Source organism: Oryza sativa, chromosome 7 (assembly GCF_034140825.1).
Source record: "Oryza sativa Japonica Group chromosome 7, ASM3414082v1".
NCBI classification, from domain to species: domain Eukaryota; kingdom Viridiplantae; phylum Streptophyta; class Magnoliopsida; order Poales; family Poaceae; genus Oryza; species Oryza sativa.
In genome coordinates, this window is record NC_089041.1 from 4,711,863 (window position 1) to 4,728,755 (window position 16,893).

General features: G+C 40.8%; 3 protein-coding genes across 7 annotated transcripts; 1 reads left to right on the forward strand and 2 right to left on the reverse strand.

Moving 5' to 3' along the window:
- The first annotated feature begins 1,725 nt into the window (after positions 1-1,725).
- Positions 1,726-8,268, forward strand: LOC4342598 (probable D-2-hydroxyglutarate dehydrogenase, mitochondrial). Of its 5 annotated transcripts, none has more exons than XM_066311961.1 (16): positions 1,726-1,931; positions 2,845-3,112; positions 3,537-3,638; positions 4,095-4,142; positions 4,304-4,374; positions 4,647-4,765; positions 5,103-5,198; positions 5,303-5,412; positions 5,510-5,590; positions 5,900-6,000; positions 6,439-6,547; positions 6,747-6,852; positions 6,916-7,001; positions 7,100-7,225; positions 7,592-7,687; positions 7,780-8,084. In XM_066311961.1, exons 2-15 carry the CDS (start codon positions 2,885-2,887, stop codon positions 7,676-7,678), a joined length of 1,470 nt encoding a protein of 489 aa, XP_066168058.1. In that variant the 5' UTR covers positions 1,726-1,931; positions 2,845-2,884; the 3' UTR covers positions 7,679-7,687; positions 7,780-8,084. The 5 variants fall into 5 exon arrangements, 4 of the variants coding, with proteins under 4 accessions (XP_066168058.1, XP_066168057.1, NP_001408936.1 ...); XM_066311960.1 differs by having other exon boundaries at positions 7,783-8,084; NR_185476.1 differs by having other exon boundaries at positions 1,740-1,931; positions 2,754-3,112; positions 5,295-5,412; positions 7,780-8,268.
- Positions 8,269-8,377: 109 nt separating this feature from the next.
- LOC4342599 (glycine-rich RNA-binding protein RZ1C) lies at positions 8,378-11,671 on the reverse strand. Its single transcript, NM_001422010.1, has 3 exons — positions 11,577-11,671; positions 11,303-11,465; positions 8,378-9,582 (listed from the first exon to the last, which is right to left on the reverse strand). The coding sequence occupies exons 2-3, from the start codon at positions 11,411-11,413 to the stop codon at positions 8,767-8,769; spliced, it is 927 nt and encodes a 308-aa protein (NP_001408939.1). The 5' UTR covers positions 11,414-11,465; positions 11,577-11,671; the 3' UTR covers positions 8,378-8,766.
- A 659-nt stretch (positions 11,672-12,330) lies between these two features.
- Positions 12,331-16,431, reverse strand: LOC4342600 (protein SEEDLING PLASTID DEVELOPMENT 1). The gene is made up of 9 exons (XM_015789210.3): positions 15,724-16,431; positions 15,303-15,517; positions 14,987-15,137; positions 14,673-14,864; positions 14,365-14,527; positions 13,933-14,231; positions 13,273-13,449; positions 13,018-13,182; positions 12,331-12,853 (listed from the first exon to the last, which is right to left on the reverse strand). Exons 1-9 carry the CDS (start codon positions 16,159-16,161, stop codon positions 12,554-12,556), a joined length of 2,100 nt encoding a protein of 699 aa, XP_015644696.1. The 5' UTR covers positions 16,162-16,431; the 3' UTR covers positions 12,331-12,553.
- Positions 16,432-16,893: the final 462 nt, after the last annotated feature.

Below are 16,893 nucleotides of genomic sequence, written 5' to 3' on the forward strand. Positions count from 1 at the left end.
AGGAAATTGGAGGAGGAAGAAGCCTTGGCTTCAGTTGTGTTGATTTCTTTATCGATGCCCCATCTGTTGCTGTTGCCTTCTCTTTTAAAAGTATGCACCCTATTTGCCTAGACCAAATCCCAGTGCTCGAAGCCCGGCCCATAGAACGTGACAAATGGGTGGCGCCACGGCGATGGCGATAACTTGGGGCGGCGGCAGCTGCGTAGACGACGGCGACAATGATGGCACCGACGACGGCGTAGTCGCGGCGGCGATGATTATCGGGGCGATAAGGGTCGTCATCATCATGCTGCCGCCTCACAGTACGTACGCTCTCACACACTGTTATCTCTCGATCAAGAGGAAGACGAAGAAATATAAGGTAGAAAACAATCGACCAGATGCAATATATATGTGTATCTCGCTTATTCCGAGTCAGGGCCGGATCCACGCAAGAACGAGCTCGACGGACTTCAGCGATTCCGAGCTCTCGTACAGATTGATTTCAATATTTGTCATCGTACTCCCTCCGTTCCAGATTATAAGACTTTCTAGCATTGTCCATATTTATATAAATGTTAATGAATCTAAGCATATATGCCAATAAAGTCTTATAATATAAAACGGAGGAAATAGTTTATTTTTTGGATTGTCTTACGCCGTTGATTTTTTTTTAAAAAAATCATTCATCTTTTTGAAATTTTAGTGTAAATATATAAAAATATAAATCATGCATAAAGTTCATTTAATGATAAGGTAAGTCACAACAAAATAAGCAACACTTTTTGATAAGATAAATAATCAAATGTCACATAAAACATTATTAGTGGCGTAAATTATTTGTTTGCACTAAACGGATTATAATCTTCTGTTGGCAAAACAATTAGAACCCGGACCGCAGTTTATAATAACTGCTTGTAATAAGCACTATGGCTTATAATTATTTATAGATAATTCTTTTGATGTGTGATATTAGCAATTAAAGAAATGTTAAAAAAACTAACTACTATAAAAACACTCAAAATCAACAATTTTAAAATTTAAATTCGGCTATGACTATAAGCCAACCAGTTTAATACTATTTATGTTTCATATTATACGTCGTATGACTTTTTGTCTAGTCAAACTTTGTTAAGTTTGATCAAGTTTATAGAAAAAATTAACAACATTTAAAAATTTTAAATTAGTTTAATTAAATTCAACATTTAATATATTTTGATAATATGTCTATTTTGTGTTGTAAATACTAATATACTTTTCTATAAATTTAACCAAACTTAAAGAAGTTTTACTAGAAGAAAATTAAACAACTTGTAATATAAAACGGAAGGAGTGTCATTTTCGACTCTTTAATCTTAAGATACTCTATATATAAAATAAAAATAAGGCCATGTTTGTTTGGGGCCCTTCCTAGGCACCTAAATAGTGCACAATTAATTAATAAGTATCCCATCCGTCTAAAAAAACTAATTCTATCTACGAAACTAGACACACATGTGTCTAGGTTTATAGCTAGAAATTCGTTTTTTTATGTAGTAGTAGTAGGTAAATTTTTTTAAAAAAACATAGGAATTGGTTATTTTGAGACCAACTGTCCCCGGGTAAACTATAGAATCAATCAAATTAGAAAAGAGTAGTACTAGTAGTAATGATAAGGGCTTTACACGTCAGAATGACACAATAGCTAGTAGATCATGCCAGCTGGACAAGCTACAAAGCCGTACGCCTCTTCTCTCTCTCTCTTCCACAGCGTTCACTTCCTTGTTTTCTTCTTCGAGAGAGAGAGGGGCAGAGACGCCGCGCGCGCTGCCCTCGACGCTCGAGCTCGCTCCCCCCACCACCACCTCTCCCTCCTCCTTCCGAGGGCGCGCGGATGGCGAGGCGCGCGGCGGCGGGGCTCCTCCGCCGCCACCTGGGGCCCCTCGCCGCCGGCGAGACACTGCAGGCGCGAGGTGAGATTGGCTTAATTTGCTCTTCGCCTGCCCATGACCCTCTCGCTCTCCCCCCCTCCCTGCTAGGGTTCGAACGATCCGGTCGGTCATGGCCGCTCGCTCGCTGTGTGTGTGGTGCGGGGAAGTGAGGACTGGGGAGTGGTAGTGGTTCGTGAACTGCTGTGAACTACTAACTTTGAGTTGCAGCAACACATACGCTGTAAATCTGAAACAGCAGTTGGTGGTTGGTGATCTCGGATGATTTCACTTTAGTCTCGAGGAGAAAAATCTCGGGTGTGTTTTGTTGTTTTAAATGGGATTTAGTTTGCGACCGGATTCTAGTTTGGTATAAGGAAGTAGTTAAGTGTACATTGTGTACTAGAAACTATTATAATGTGTGTTTTATTAGCTCGAATTTTGTGTATATGGGCTTGGAGAGGTTGTTCTCGCTGGTTAAATGTCTTGGTAAAAATGTGTATATATGGCATCACATCCATTGGAAATAATGCAAGTACGATTGCCTTTGTATAGTTCTATGTTGAAACAGTCGCATATCCTTGTTTGCACTATCCATGCTCCAATCTTTCTAGCTGAAGTAGGTTCGCAACTAGTTTTCGACATGGTGAAAGCATTAAGGTTTCTGAGATTTCCTAAATAATCTTGTACAATTTAATTATTTTTATAGCATTTTTGTTCCTATAATTTATTTTATCAGACAGAAAATCACTAGTTTCCATGCTTTGTTAAAACTCCAAAGTTGAGTTGCAATAAATATATTGGATGATACCTGCAACTTCATGAGATGCTTTTACCTGAAATATTATGATCAATGTTGCTTTCTAGGCATGTATCCTAAACAATATGGAGCCGCAAACCATGCTTTTAGCAGATTCTATTCGATTCAAGGTCAGCAACGCTCTTTGTATGGATTCAGGACTAATGTGGAAACAGATGACACACAACAAAGCGCACGCATGAATTTTGAAGTCCAGAAGCGTTCATTCAGTTCTGCAGCAGCACACGTTCAGAGGAATCCTGCATATTCAGTGCTGAATTCTGATGATGTCTCCTACTTTAAGAGTATCTTGGGTGATAGTGGTGTGGTTCAGGATGAAGACAGAGTATCAGTTGCAAATATGGATTGGATGGGTAAATACAAGGGTTCAAGTCAGTTATTGCTTTTACCAAAAAGTACTGCGGAGGTATTTTTCCTTTTTTCTCCAGCTCACTTAGGGAGTGTTCTTTAGGTGGAGATAGGAGAGATTGTGTCTCGTTTTCCGCGCGCACGCTTTTCAAACTACTAAACGGTGCGTTTTTTGCAAAAAATTTCAATAGGAAAGTTGCTTTAAAAAATCATATTAATCCATTTTTGAAATTTAAAATAGTTAATACTCAATTAATCATGAGCTAATGGCTCACCTCGTTTTGCGTATCTTCCCAATCTCCTCAATCCCCTTCTCTTCAAACACTCCCTTATTCTAGTTCAGTTCTATTCATGGTTAGACACAATAAAAGAAATCTTCTTTTTTGGGGGAATATGCTTAAGACTTGCGTATCTTTGTATTAAGATTCAGACGCAACAAAATTCATGTTCAGATTGTTTATTAAACCATTCTTCTATTCCAGGTTTCTAAGATCCTTTCTTATTGCAACTCCAGACGATTGGCTGTGGTCCCTCAGGGTGGGAACACAGGTCTTGTAGGTGGCAGTGTGCCTGTTTATGATGAGGTAACTATAAAGCACAAGCTCTGTTTAATGATAAGATATATTATTTGGTAATTATTTTAGGTCCGAATTTGCTTCAGCTAGTTTTCTTGTTTCTCTAGGATTTATCCTACTTCTATCGAATTGCTTTCAGTTGCTGATGCTGCCTTGGTGATCTTTTTACTTTGTCCTGTACTGTGACACATGATGAACTGTTTATTTTGCATGATCTATTAGATTTTTAGAAACACAGTATATATTATTTGAACTCATTCAGTTTCCATTCTTGTGATTAATATTATCTTTACTTCATTGATAACAAAATTCAATCCAGTTTATAGAATCTCTTATTATACTTGTCGATGTAACATGCATATCAATTACATCTTTGTTTCCTTTTCAGTTCAATTGCATTCTCTGTTTTACTACTGCTCTTATGTTTAAGCCCTGAGATCACAAGTGCTCCCCCCTTGTTTGCAGGTTATCATCAGCCTTGGTGGTATGGACAAAATAATAACCTTTGACAATGTTGGTACTTGGTACAGTTTGTATTCAATATGTTGAATTCTGTGATCTGCTCATCGATTGGTTTTTTGAGATTGATGTTATCTATCCATTGTTATGAGCAATCACAGAAAAATTTCACGTAGCAGCTGTCAAGTTCTGAGCATGGCTATTATATGTTGTAGGTAAATGGTATTCTTACTTGTGAAGCTGGTTGTGTGTTGGAGAATTTAAGCTCCTATGTGGAAAATAAGGGGTAACCTGTCTTATTTCCATTATTATTTTGTTTGAAATTATGTTCACTGGATTTCTTATGTTCATAAATATATTGTTGGCTATTTTGAGTTGTTGGATTTCATAATACTCACACATACTCATTAGTCTGCTCATAGTCAACTGATGGTTGTGGTATGCCACTGTCAGTACCTTTGTCATTCTTGTTACTCCAGTATGTGTTTTTGTAAGATCCATCTATGATTATTTTTATTGCAAGGAAAGAAAACTCAAGATACTCTATCACTTATTCAGGTTTATTATGCCGCTTGACCTGGGAGCAAAAGGTAGTTGTCACATAGGTGGCAACATTTCAACTAACGCCGGTGGCCTACGTTTCATACGTTACGGTTCACTTCATGGAAGTGTACTTGGTAAGTTAAAGTAGTTCCTTCCTTTTTTTTTCCTAGTGCTAGTTGTATTTTGAACTTTTGCTGTCCCTTTGTTCCATTTGAAAGGGGTTTTTATGTTCCTCATAATCTCTCTCTCTCTCTCTCTCTCTCTCTGTTATTCTTATAGAAATATCCTTTTCTAAATTATTTTACAATTGAAACAAGTTCTTGATGCATGGCAGCATGGGATTGGAGAGAACCCCCTCCACCCATCCCCTAAGACTTTGAATTGCAATTTGCAAGTATAAAATTTCTGCACGTTTATCTTTTTTTTAAAGACAACTGTGAGGAGATCCTTGAGTTATTTCGTCCTATTCAGGTCTTGAAGTTGTCTTGGCCGATGGAACTGTTCTCGATATGCTTACTACTTTAAGGAAAGACAACACTGGATATGATCTGAAGCACTTATTTATTGGTTAGTATTGGATACAATAACTATTTTCAACTGTTCTCTATATGCTTACATTGATTATTTTCAATGGTTAGTAATGAATACACTAACTAATTCCAGCTGTTCAGGAAGTGAAGGCTCACTAGGAATTGTCACTAAAATTGCAATACTTACTCCTGCAAAGCTACCATCAACTAATGTTGCATTTCTTTCCTGCAATGACTACATAAGCTGTCAGGTCTGGATAGGCGGTTCGTTTCTAGGCTCTGTTTGCCCTTTATCTTCATGTGTATGTGATCTTGAAGATAGTGATTTCTTACTGTTTGTGTATCCAGAAATTATTACTGGCAGCCAGGAGGAGCCTGGGTGAGATTCTCTCTGCATTTGAGTTCATGGATCGTCATTGTATTAATCTGGTACTTACATGAGCAAATTTTTACGCATAGTACACATCATAGAGAAGAAATTACATGCAAATATGTTTATATATTCATTTTAAGTCCCATGTTGACATTCTGTAAAGTAGGGAAGTTGTGAGTTCATTACCAATTTTGATCAATTTAATGTAATTTATTATATATTGGGTTCCTTATTCATGCAATTAGCAGACGAGAAGAAACTACTTGCGCTTCTTTATTGTGTTGCTCTACATAAGAAATACGTTTCACTAATCATGTATGCTTGTGTATATAGATTGGCTTTTGATAGTTTATTTGGTTTTGAAGGCTATGAAATATTTGGAAGGAGTTCACAATCCTCTACCTGTATCACCGTTCAATTTTTATGTTCTAATCGAGACGACAGGAAGTGATGAGTCATATGATAAGTAAGTAAGCTCTTGTAGCTAATTCTTTATTACCGTAATAAACTAACAATGTCAGTAGTTGCTACTGCTAATTCTAAGTTACCACTGATTTTATCTTTAGGAGAACACTACTGCAATTTAACTTGGTTGTTTTCTTCCTGTGACGTTTTGATCTATTTAAGACTTTCATCAAGGTGTAGGGTGTCTTTTTTCTCTTCTTTTAGTGCTTTTTGGGCTGCAAAGAAAGTGATTTGAGAAAAATGTGGTCCTGAGTGTATAAGCCAATGGTCCGTGGAGCATATTCTAGTTTGAATTTTTAACATATCAGTCATTATGAACTGACATTTACTATTTCTACTTGAAATAACATAAATGCAGCTATGCTGGAAAACAATTTATGTAGATTTCCACATCGCAGAGGTGCTATCATCCAGTCATTATGTTGCATTTCTTTTGTAGAGCCAAACTTGAAGCTTTTTTGTTGCGTTCAATGGAAGATGGCCTGGTAGCTGATGGAGTTATAGCACAAGATATTAGCCAAGCCTCTAATTTTTGGAGAATTCGTGAGGTGATCATATGTTTAGCCTTATGTGTAATTTTTCTCTTTAGTTGAAGCATCTAATAAACAAATGAAACCTTACGTCCTTACCACCTTGTAATGCAGGTCCAAAGTTAGTTGTATCAAATGTCCTCACCTTTTAAGATTGCTCGTGTAATCAGTCTAATAATGGGCAAAAATCATTGAAATTAGTATGTCTTTGTTGTAGGGTATATCAGAAGCATCCGTCAAAGTTGGGGCTGTCTACAAGTATGACTTGTCCATACCCGTAGAGAAGCTATATGATATTGTTGAAGAAATGCGCAGCCGTGTTGGTAATTGTCTACTTGGTTGTGCCATTAATAGTGTATAAGCTACTGATTACCTTTCTTTTGTAGGTGATATGGGACAAGTATTGGGCTATGGGCACCTTGGTGATGGGAACCTGCATCTGAACATCTTATCAACAAAGTACAGCGACAAGGTGTGGTTCGTAACTTAATTTAGATGTAGTCAAGCTAGTTCGGTATCTCAAGATTGTGGACAGCCTGCTTATTTTGGGTGCTTTACTGAAAATGTTAGATGCTGGCACAAATTGAACCATTTGTCTACGAGTGGACCTCCAAACAGAGAGGGAGCATTAGTGCAGAGCATGGATTGGGTCTAATGAAAGCCGAGAAGATTCACTACAGCAAGTCATCTGAGGCAGTAAGTCCTTACGTGTTACCTTCCAACTTGGCATCCACCAATAAGTCGTTGTGTGGAAGGTCTGTCTCGAAGAATTTTATGCAAGCATGAACTGCATTTTTTCTTAGTGAACAATAAGTCATCATGGACTGCTTATTTATGTTTTTTTTCTTAGTGAACAATAAGTCACCATGGACTGCTTATTTATGTTGGCAAACTACTTCAATTAAGGGCTGTTCGTCCTGCTTAGGGCCTGTTTGTTTGTTTTCTTCAGAGTAATCCTCATTGTGCATTACTTGACCAACCTAACTTTGACATTGAATTCTCCATTAAGCTCTAGCTATGTATTGCCATTTAATTGTGCAACTAATGTTCTAATGTTGCCAGGTGCAACTGATGGCTTCCATCAAGAAGTTGCTCGACCCAAATTCAATCCTGAACCCCTACAAGGTTCTCCCACAGTCCGTCCTGTAGCTGGAAACGGTAAGTCTTCCGTTGTTCTTACATCGGCCATCTACCAACCAACACAAAATAGCGTGCTTTTTAATCATTCCAGCGTTCATTTTATATACCAGCAGGTTACTACGAGCTACAGAAGACAAATCAGTAAATACAATCCTCGAGAGAATAAGATGGTGATTGCGAAGAAGTTAGTCATTATGGACAGAGAGATCGCGGGAGAGACTGCCTCACTACTCAACTGATTTACAATAATAAACAGTTAGAACGGCACTGGATTGTAGCCAACCCAGCAAGTTAATAAATTTCAGGTGCTGTAACAGTTTCGGATGTGCTGTTGTCGGATGTACATGTACTCATCTCCAGTATGTGAACCTGGCAACTAGAAATAAATTCTACCATGATATTCTGCTTTTCTTCATTCAGTTTTGCGGGATGCATACTTCACTACTTCAATGATGCATGCGTGAAGCTGAAGCTTGGCAGTGTGGCATTTCATATGCTTGAATGTACATGATTCTGTTTGCTCCTTCTGATCTCAACGAACTGTTCTCATCTAAAACTGGAAGCAGACATACATTCCTCACTGATTACCACTGTCTTCACAAAAATAAGGCCTGATAACACCATTTCTACTCAGCCCATAATATCTATCAGAAAAGAGCAAATCTGATGTAGTATGGACTACGGAATGTTGATGCCAAATGAGCATTTCAGATAAGAACAGTATGAATTTTCTTTCCAGCAGATGTAACATCTATCCAGGTTCCAGAAACCACATGTGTCACAGTAATCTTCAATGCTATCCAGAATAAAATTATATAAGACAGCACACTCGGAACACGATTATTACACTGGAGGGTAATTACACAGTACCACGATAACAGGGAATCAGAATCACCCACTGCCTGGAGCTTAATGTGCCAACATACTAACAATTCAAGAACTGCCTTATTGTCTCACTAGTAATTAAACAAACTGCATGGAAGAACAACACTCAAAGAGTCGATGTACTAATACAGGAAGGCAAATAAAGTAGGAACTGCGAACTGGAACATATATTTGTAATTCTGGTCTTCTGCAATGCTCCGAAGTAACCTCCATCAGTAGCGGTCATCATAAGTGCGTGCTGCTGCCCGGCTGGGACGATCATATGGGGCAGGCCTATCTCTGTAACTCCCAGCAAAGCGAGCAGGTCCACCGGTCCCGTATCTGTCACCACTCCCCATGCGCATGCCACCTCTGTCATAACCACCAGAGCCTCTAGGTTCATCACGATAGTAACTTCCACCGGACCGTCCTCCATCTCTTTCATAGCTTCTTTCCCTGGTAAATCCACTTGATGCATAACGATCAGAACCACCATATCTGTCACCTGTAAAACGATCGGCAGTTGGTGGATAGCGATCAGTGGCATATCGATCACGTCCACCACCACCATAGCGATCATCAACATAGCGCCCACCATCATATCGGTCATCAACATAGCGGTTAGCAAAACGGTCTGATCCTCCAAAGCGGTCACCACGTCCACCACCAGTTCCACTGCCATATCTGGAAGGGGGTGAGTACCTTCCAGTTCTACCACCCCCACCTCCACTGGAATAAGGACATTCACGAGCCCAATGTCCCGCACGGCCACATTTGAAGCAGTCATCATTTGCAGAGGGAACTGCATCACCTCCACCACGATATCCACCTCTAGCACCAGATGAGTAAGTACCACCACCACCACCACCACCACCATAGCCATAGCCATCATCAGTGTTCATCCTAGGTTGAGCCTTGTTCACAGAAATGGTTCTGCCATCTAGTTCTCCATTATGCATTCCCCGAATTGCAGCATCCACAGCCCGAGGTTCTGAGAATGTAACAAACCCAAATCCACGGGAGCGGCCTGTGTCTCTTTCCAATACGACCTATACATACAATGAAAGTGAACTGATGGGTACATAGCAACTGTAATGATAATGAACCTAAAAAATCAAACGCTAACAATGGCATGCACATACAAATTGGGACACATGAAGTGACAACAGCTGAAGCAAATTTCATGCATGCAACCAGTCAAACCATCTCAGACAACTCTGAAAGGATAACAGGCAAATCCCCTTTTACCACTGCTCAAACACCCTATGGAAGTTCAAATCTGTTAACTGCCCAATGGTACAGTATGCTAGTGATCTCCAGATCAGAACTTTAAGTATGTGCCAGAGTCTAGAGGATATCGGTAGGCACTGCACACTGCCAAAACAACATGTAGGCTTCTTTGTCTTATGTGCTGCAGGAACAGGTAAGCTCACCATCAAACTAACTGACACAAAGATCAAGTATTTGGCCAGCACTACAGACGCAAAGAAAGGAGTTACAGATGAAGTTCTAATAAGAACATGGTCATATGTTAGTTGGGTCTGCCATATACCTTCAAGGCAAAATACTTGCAGTATCTAAACTAATTCTTAATTCTTATCTTCTGCTGTTTCTTTGTCGTGCACAGTTAAGCATGTCCATTTCAAGGAAGTGGCAATGTCAAGGCACCGTATAATTGTCTTCCAGGCAAATGAGAAGCATGTAAGAGCATATAGCACTCATTCATCAGCATCATCTGTACCACCTGACTAATCATAGGATTCAAACAAATCTGCCTCTGCCTTTCTTATCAAAACGGATCCAGAACCATTATGCAGAATTTTTTTGCAGTATGTCACATCCACACTCGCAGTCATGTTTAATTCTGTTGAATTCATTAATAATAGCAATGATAATTCATTTGCTGCAATCTTAAGCTGACATCAGTTATCAGAACTAGCATCGCAAAGACAGATCTCTGCTTCTGCCCACAAAACAGAGCACAGCTGTCAATTGACTAACGGTGTGGATACTTGAAATTGATTTTTACTGAACCCATCACCCCGAAAATGTATAACCATGGGCCCAATTGATTAATGTGTTTCTTTTCCCTTCAACTTCATTAACTTCCTAAAATATAGAACTGGAAGGGACTGCAGGCTCTGAAAATCAATAATTGCTATTAGAATGAAAATGAAGAAAGCCAAAAGAGCATTTACTAAAAGCAGAAACAAAATAAACACCCTGTGCTCCATCTTTGGAAGCTTCGTAGAGCATTTATTCCTGTAATCGTGAATTCGATAGGACTTTATTAGCTATCCACCTAATAACCTAATATATCAGTTACCAACAGGTAGGCAACAGTTTACCCTTTTTCGTGAATCTCAATAAACATGGTTCCACTGCTACTTTTCTTCTTTTTTTTCCTTATTAATGAAAAATTAATTGATTGCTAAAAACGGTTTTCATCGATACTCTATTCAAGTTAAGGTATAGTCCGGGACTCTGTTTATCACATAATCGGGCCAACAAAAAGCGGATCTACCACACTTACCATCTTTTCATCAAAAGAGACAAATTAGCAAGAGGTTACCTCTAGGTTATAAGTTAAACCATAATTGAAATCCATGAGGAATTGCCTAGGAACCATGCGATGCATAAACAGACAGAAGAATTGGACAAAAATTAAGCAAAAAGAACCTTCGTTCCTCGACCCTACAAAACAATCCTCCCGCACGAAAAGAGGCTCACACGCATCCGCTTGAACAAAATTTATTTCAATCATTATACCTGCGTCTCGATGACCTTGCCGTACTCGCTGAAGGCGCGCTCGAGCGTGCGCTCCGTGGTGTCCCACGACAGCCCGCCCACGAAGATCCTCCCGACCTCCTTCTCCGCCATCTCCACCACGCCCAATCCGAATCAAATCAGACCCAAATCCAACTCCTCCAACCTACACAAACCACCAAAAAAAAACCAAATAACCCCTCAGAACCCGAAACGCGCACCAACCAATCAGGGCACCAATTCGCGCCTCCGCGAGCTCCCGGGAGGCGAGACCTACCTCGCGGCGCGGCGGCGACCTAGGGCTTGCTCGGGTCGGGGAATTAGGGTTTTGAGAGAGAGAGGAGGGGATGAAATGGAATGAGGCGAGGAGGAGGAGAGGAGAAAAATCTGGGGCTTTCTATATATAGAGAGAGATGGTCGTGAGATGGGCTGCACGGGTCGCACATGCGAAATTGGTTCGTGGGCCTTTTTGTTTTGAGCCCCCTTTACGAGACGATTGGATATTTTTGGGCTTTTTTGGGAAGGAGTGTTGGTCCGGCCCACGGGAGTGGTACGTTACCTCTTTCTACTTTGAGTTTTTCTTTTCTTTTCTTTTTTTGAGAAACCTTTTTTTTTTTTTTGCTTTCGTAGCAAAGGTCTTACACTGTTTACTCTCCTACTTTACATAAACAATGTTCCTGAATTTCTCCAAAGAATAAAAAAACAATGTTCCTGCAGACTCCTGAGACATTCCTAAGAAAAAAAAGTTTTTTTTCTTTTTTTTGCTTCTTACATACATATATACAAGAATACTGATATTCGTTTTATTTTTTTTAGATAATGAGATATTCGTTTTACGGGTTTCGTAAAGGTAAAATATTCGTTTTATTGGGAAATTGAAGATGTCACTGCTGACTGCTGTGATGCGGGGAACTTTTGTGTTCCAAAGGAGGCCTAACAGTGTGTGCGTTGTCATCCGGGTATCCAAACAAAAGAAATGCAAAGAGCGTTAGTAAACATCAGCCAAACAAAAATGAGGGTACAACTGTGAGTTAATCTGGCTAAGACACCAGAAATGTGATATTTTTATTTCTGTAAAAGAATGGAAGGCAATTACAATTAGCTTTGCTCTTTCGATTCTTCAACATTCAAACACTATTTACAACACTGCACAGGTATGTATTATGTACAACAAAAAAACAATGCAGAGGAAAGAAGAATGATGTACAGTTTGGGGGCAACGGTGATCAGATCAGAGTGTCAATCTAGCAATGGTCATTTCGGCAGAAAGGGCAGCCGAGAAAAACTGGAGCCGCCTCCGTTGTCGCTGACGATCAGGTCAGAGCTGCCTTGCTTGGGCATCGATCCTGCACTGCCTTTGCTTGAGCTCTTCTTGGTTATTTTCACCGGAAGAATCTGCAACCTCGAGTTGGAGTCAGTTCCAAAGGTTTCGGCCAGGAGCTGGTAGCTCTCAACAAGCTCCAGTTGCCGGGCAACTATTTCTGAACATCTTGGGAGGAGTTCTACGGGCTCTCCACCTGGGATTACAATGTACTCGATTGCGAGGCGGGCCTCCTGCGAGTGTAGTGAATGAAATGTGGTTGTTAGGAAAATTCCTGTACTACAGAGGCTGCATCTTTCAATAAGTTATAGTACTTCTACATGGCATCAGTTTTTCTTACATGGAACCTGAAATAGTTTTAGTTATTTTTCAAGACAATGTATGGCAAAGTAATTACCTCCAGAGCATCAATTTCCTCCAATGATGGCTTCCTCTTTGGAGCATCATCTTCAATCTCTATCTCTCCCACCACAACCTTAGGCTGCTTGCGTGTTGGTGCATTGAGTTTATCCCTCCCAACAATCATTCTAACAGCCTTTACTATCTGAGCCATTGTGTTTGTCTGTTGTGCCAATGTAAAACCGAGTATGTTAAAACGAGCATAACAGAGTTTGACACTTGAAACCACAAAATACAAAGATCAAGCAATGACCTTAACAACAAATATGGGAAGCTTGTGGTATTTGGCGACATTGCGAATCCAGTGATTCTGCTTCATCTCAGAACTCGATGCAAGAATCACATTGGCAGCTCCAATGTCATCCGTCACATCTAATTCATCATCGAATCCCATCACTGTTGCTACTTGCAAGATATCAGCTTCTGAAATCTGAAAGAAGAAAATAGAAATAGATCTTTGTTATCTCTCACTAAATCAGGAACCAGATTATAGTATAACTCAAACATCCGTTATAAGAAAATATAGGAGAACCATATCATTCAACATTAATAGTTGGGGACACCAAAGTACTAGAAAACAAATAAAAGATTTTCCTAAGTTATGTTTTTTCTAAGGGGCTAGCATTCAATTGTAAACAAGATTAAAAAAATGTATACTGCGAACTATAGAACCTAAGAAAGAATTTAAACAGTATAGAAGAACATGCAGTTGATGTCTGCCATGGGCATTGCACCAGTCCTAAGCCCACAACAAGGCCGATCTAAGGCAAAGTGGTGAGCTCCCAACCAGGATGTGACTGTTAGTTACTGAGGTCATATAACAATGATGTATTTAATATGTCTTTACATGAATACAATAACCAATAATAAAAAGGTAAAATCCAGAACTTCATGTTCTTTATCTCAAACTTACCTGGTACGTGTACACATGGACTGGAGATTTTCCAGGTACAGATGTTTTGCCTTTTGTTTTTCTTGTAGAGCCAAAATCATCGTTGAAATTATCATTTGATGGTACACTCTTGCTTTCTGTTCTCCGGGTGCTGAAATCATCATCGAAGTTATCTTCGGATGGCATTGCCTTGGCAAAATGATGTTCCTGGTATGAAGGCAAGGGTTCTGTTTCATATTCTCTTTCAGGTATCACCAACGATCTTCCTGACTCAGTAGCCTTGTAATCCATCTTACGTGCTTCAAATTTAGGAGGCTTCCCTGTAATAGTGTGAAATAAAAAATGAATTGATGGCCATGAAAACCTGAACATATATATAAATGTTCTACTTCATGTAAGAGGTGTCGATTTAGGAGTGTTATACATCTAAAGAGTAAAGAGTTCGATGATTACCTGCAAGAATAGCATCAACAGTAGCCTCTAACTTGTGGTGTACTCGGCACTCAGTCTTTGAAATCATCTCCACAGCACATGAAAATGTTGGAGGTCCTTTTCTCTCAAGAATTGTTTTCTGAACTTTACGCTTTTTCGCCTCCTCATCGCCAAGAGTCACACTCTGTATAATGAACTTATGATTATTATTTTCACTATCAAATTAACTGAAACAAATGGTGCTTTAATGCTCTGTTGCAGAAGATAGTAAATGCTTCAACAGAATACAAACAATGAGTGAATAGATAACATTGATGAAAAAACTGTACCTCAATTCCACCAACAAGCACTTGCAAACAAGGGTTTTTAATTATGCTCTCAATTGTCACCCCATGTGCAGTTCCAACAAGTTGAACACCCCTTTGAGCAATGGTGCTGGCTGCCATTGCTTCAAGCTCAGTACCAATCTCATCGATAACAATAACTTCCGGCATGTGATTTTCAACAGCTTCAATCATTACCTACAGAAAGAAAGTTTCCTATATATCATTATACTTCACTAATAAGAGATAACTTTATTCAAAAAAATTTTCAGGGAATTCTTTGATAATATAAAGCATATAAAACAATATTGAAAACTTACGTTATGCTGCATGCTAACTTTGGGAACTTGCATTCTCCTAGAACGCCCGATGCCAGAATGAGGCACATCCCCATCACCTCCTATTTCATTTGACGTGTCCACTATGATCACACGTTTCTTACCCTCATCAGCCAAAATTCTAGCTATTTCCCTGTATTGTTGAAAGCATCTCAAACTGTTAGCATCATATCACAACACTGATCAACTTATTTTCGAACTTTCCAACTAAAGTGCCAAATTAGCTTATGATGTAAATTACATGACAACAAAAACTGCCTGATCTACAAGATTTTAGTAGCATTAACTAGCGATATACCTGATCAGAGTAGTCTTCCCAACCCCTGGAGGTCCAATCACCAATATTGAACCGCCTCCCACAACCAGATCACGGATCATCTCTGCACTTCCAGATATAGCCCGGCCCACACGGCAAGTGAGACCAATTATATGAGCCTTGCGGTTCCGGATGGCGCTGATCCTGTGCAACGAGTGGTTGATCCCGGATCGGTTGTCTTCAGAGAAGTCGCCTACCTGCAAGAATCACCGATCTTCAAAATGAGCAAACACAACATATTCACAAAAGGGGGGAAAATCACAATTGATATGACCTTAACTATCTAGCAAATTCTGAGGTACTGAGGTATTATCATACATCATGATCATTGATCTAGACTTGTAGAGCTCAAGCCCATTTCAAGATTGACAAAATCTTTGTGAATTAGTTGGTGCCTCCACACCTTTGAGACGGCCTGGTGGAGATCATCGGCGGTGACGGCCTGCTCGGAGATCACCCAGTCCCCGGACGGGAACCGCGCGAGCGGCCGGCGGCCGAGGTCCATGACGACCTCCACCAGCTCCCTCACCTCCGGGTGCCGCGCCAGCCCGCGCCTCATCCTCGCCGGCACCACCTCCAAGAACGCCTCCAGCTCATCCCTCGCCCCCGCCGCGGCGACGGGTGTCACCGGCGCCGGCGCCGCGGCACCCACCCCGCCGCGCCACGGCGTGCACGCGCGGTCCCCGGACGGCCGGCGCACGGGCGGCTGCGGCACCGCCCTGCGCGGCCCGCCTCCGGCCCCCCTGCGCCTCGTGCTCGGCCGCCCACCACACTGCGAGGCGACGCGGCATGCCGGGCGGAGCCGGAGCGGCGGCGTCGGCGTGTTGAGCGCCCTGAGCATCGCAGTACGACTCCAAACTACAAACTACCACGAGCTAAGTCAGTGAATGTTAGTGGCGGGAAGCGCGGGGGGGCGAGGTGAAAATGGCGGGTATAAGTAGCGGCGGTGCGCGGCGAGAGGGGGAGGGTGGGTGGGATATTTCGTCGAACAGGTGGAGGGCGCGGAGGTGGAGGAGGGGAAGAAGAAGAGGAGGAGGGAATCGGAGGAAGGAAGATTCCGCGGGCGAGTGGAGGGGGAGGAGTGAGCGTTGGTTTCAGATGCGGGGACGCCGGGGACTCTTCTTGGCCGTTAACCTGCTTAATCTGCTGGGTGGACGCTGTCTATGGACAAGGTTAAATGGAAGGTTTCAGAAAACCGTACAAGTTAAACTCCACAAGTGATAAAGTATGTATATAGTGATAGGCTCATAGGCACAAGTTAAATTAGCTAAATTTTACGTGTATGTGGTTTAATTTTCAAATTTATGAGAATTTTAACTTAGTTTTTAAGCGCTGAGCAGTAAACTGTAAAGTTTTAAAGGAATACATGTACTAAATGCACATGTACTATAGAAAATTCCAATTCTCTAATGCCAATTGCTCGCTTGTTAGATTTTATCAGTGACTTGCCAAAGCAGCCAACTAGCTTGGCGATATGATAAACATACATGGTTTCACCCACCTATATAGGACTTGTTCGGTTGCGCTATACAGTGTTGTGCTGGTGCAGTGTGCTAGCATGATTACGAAGTTG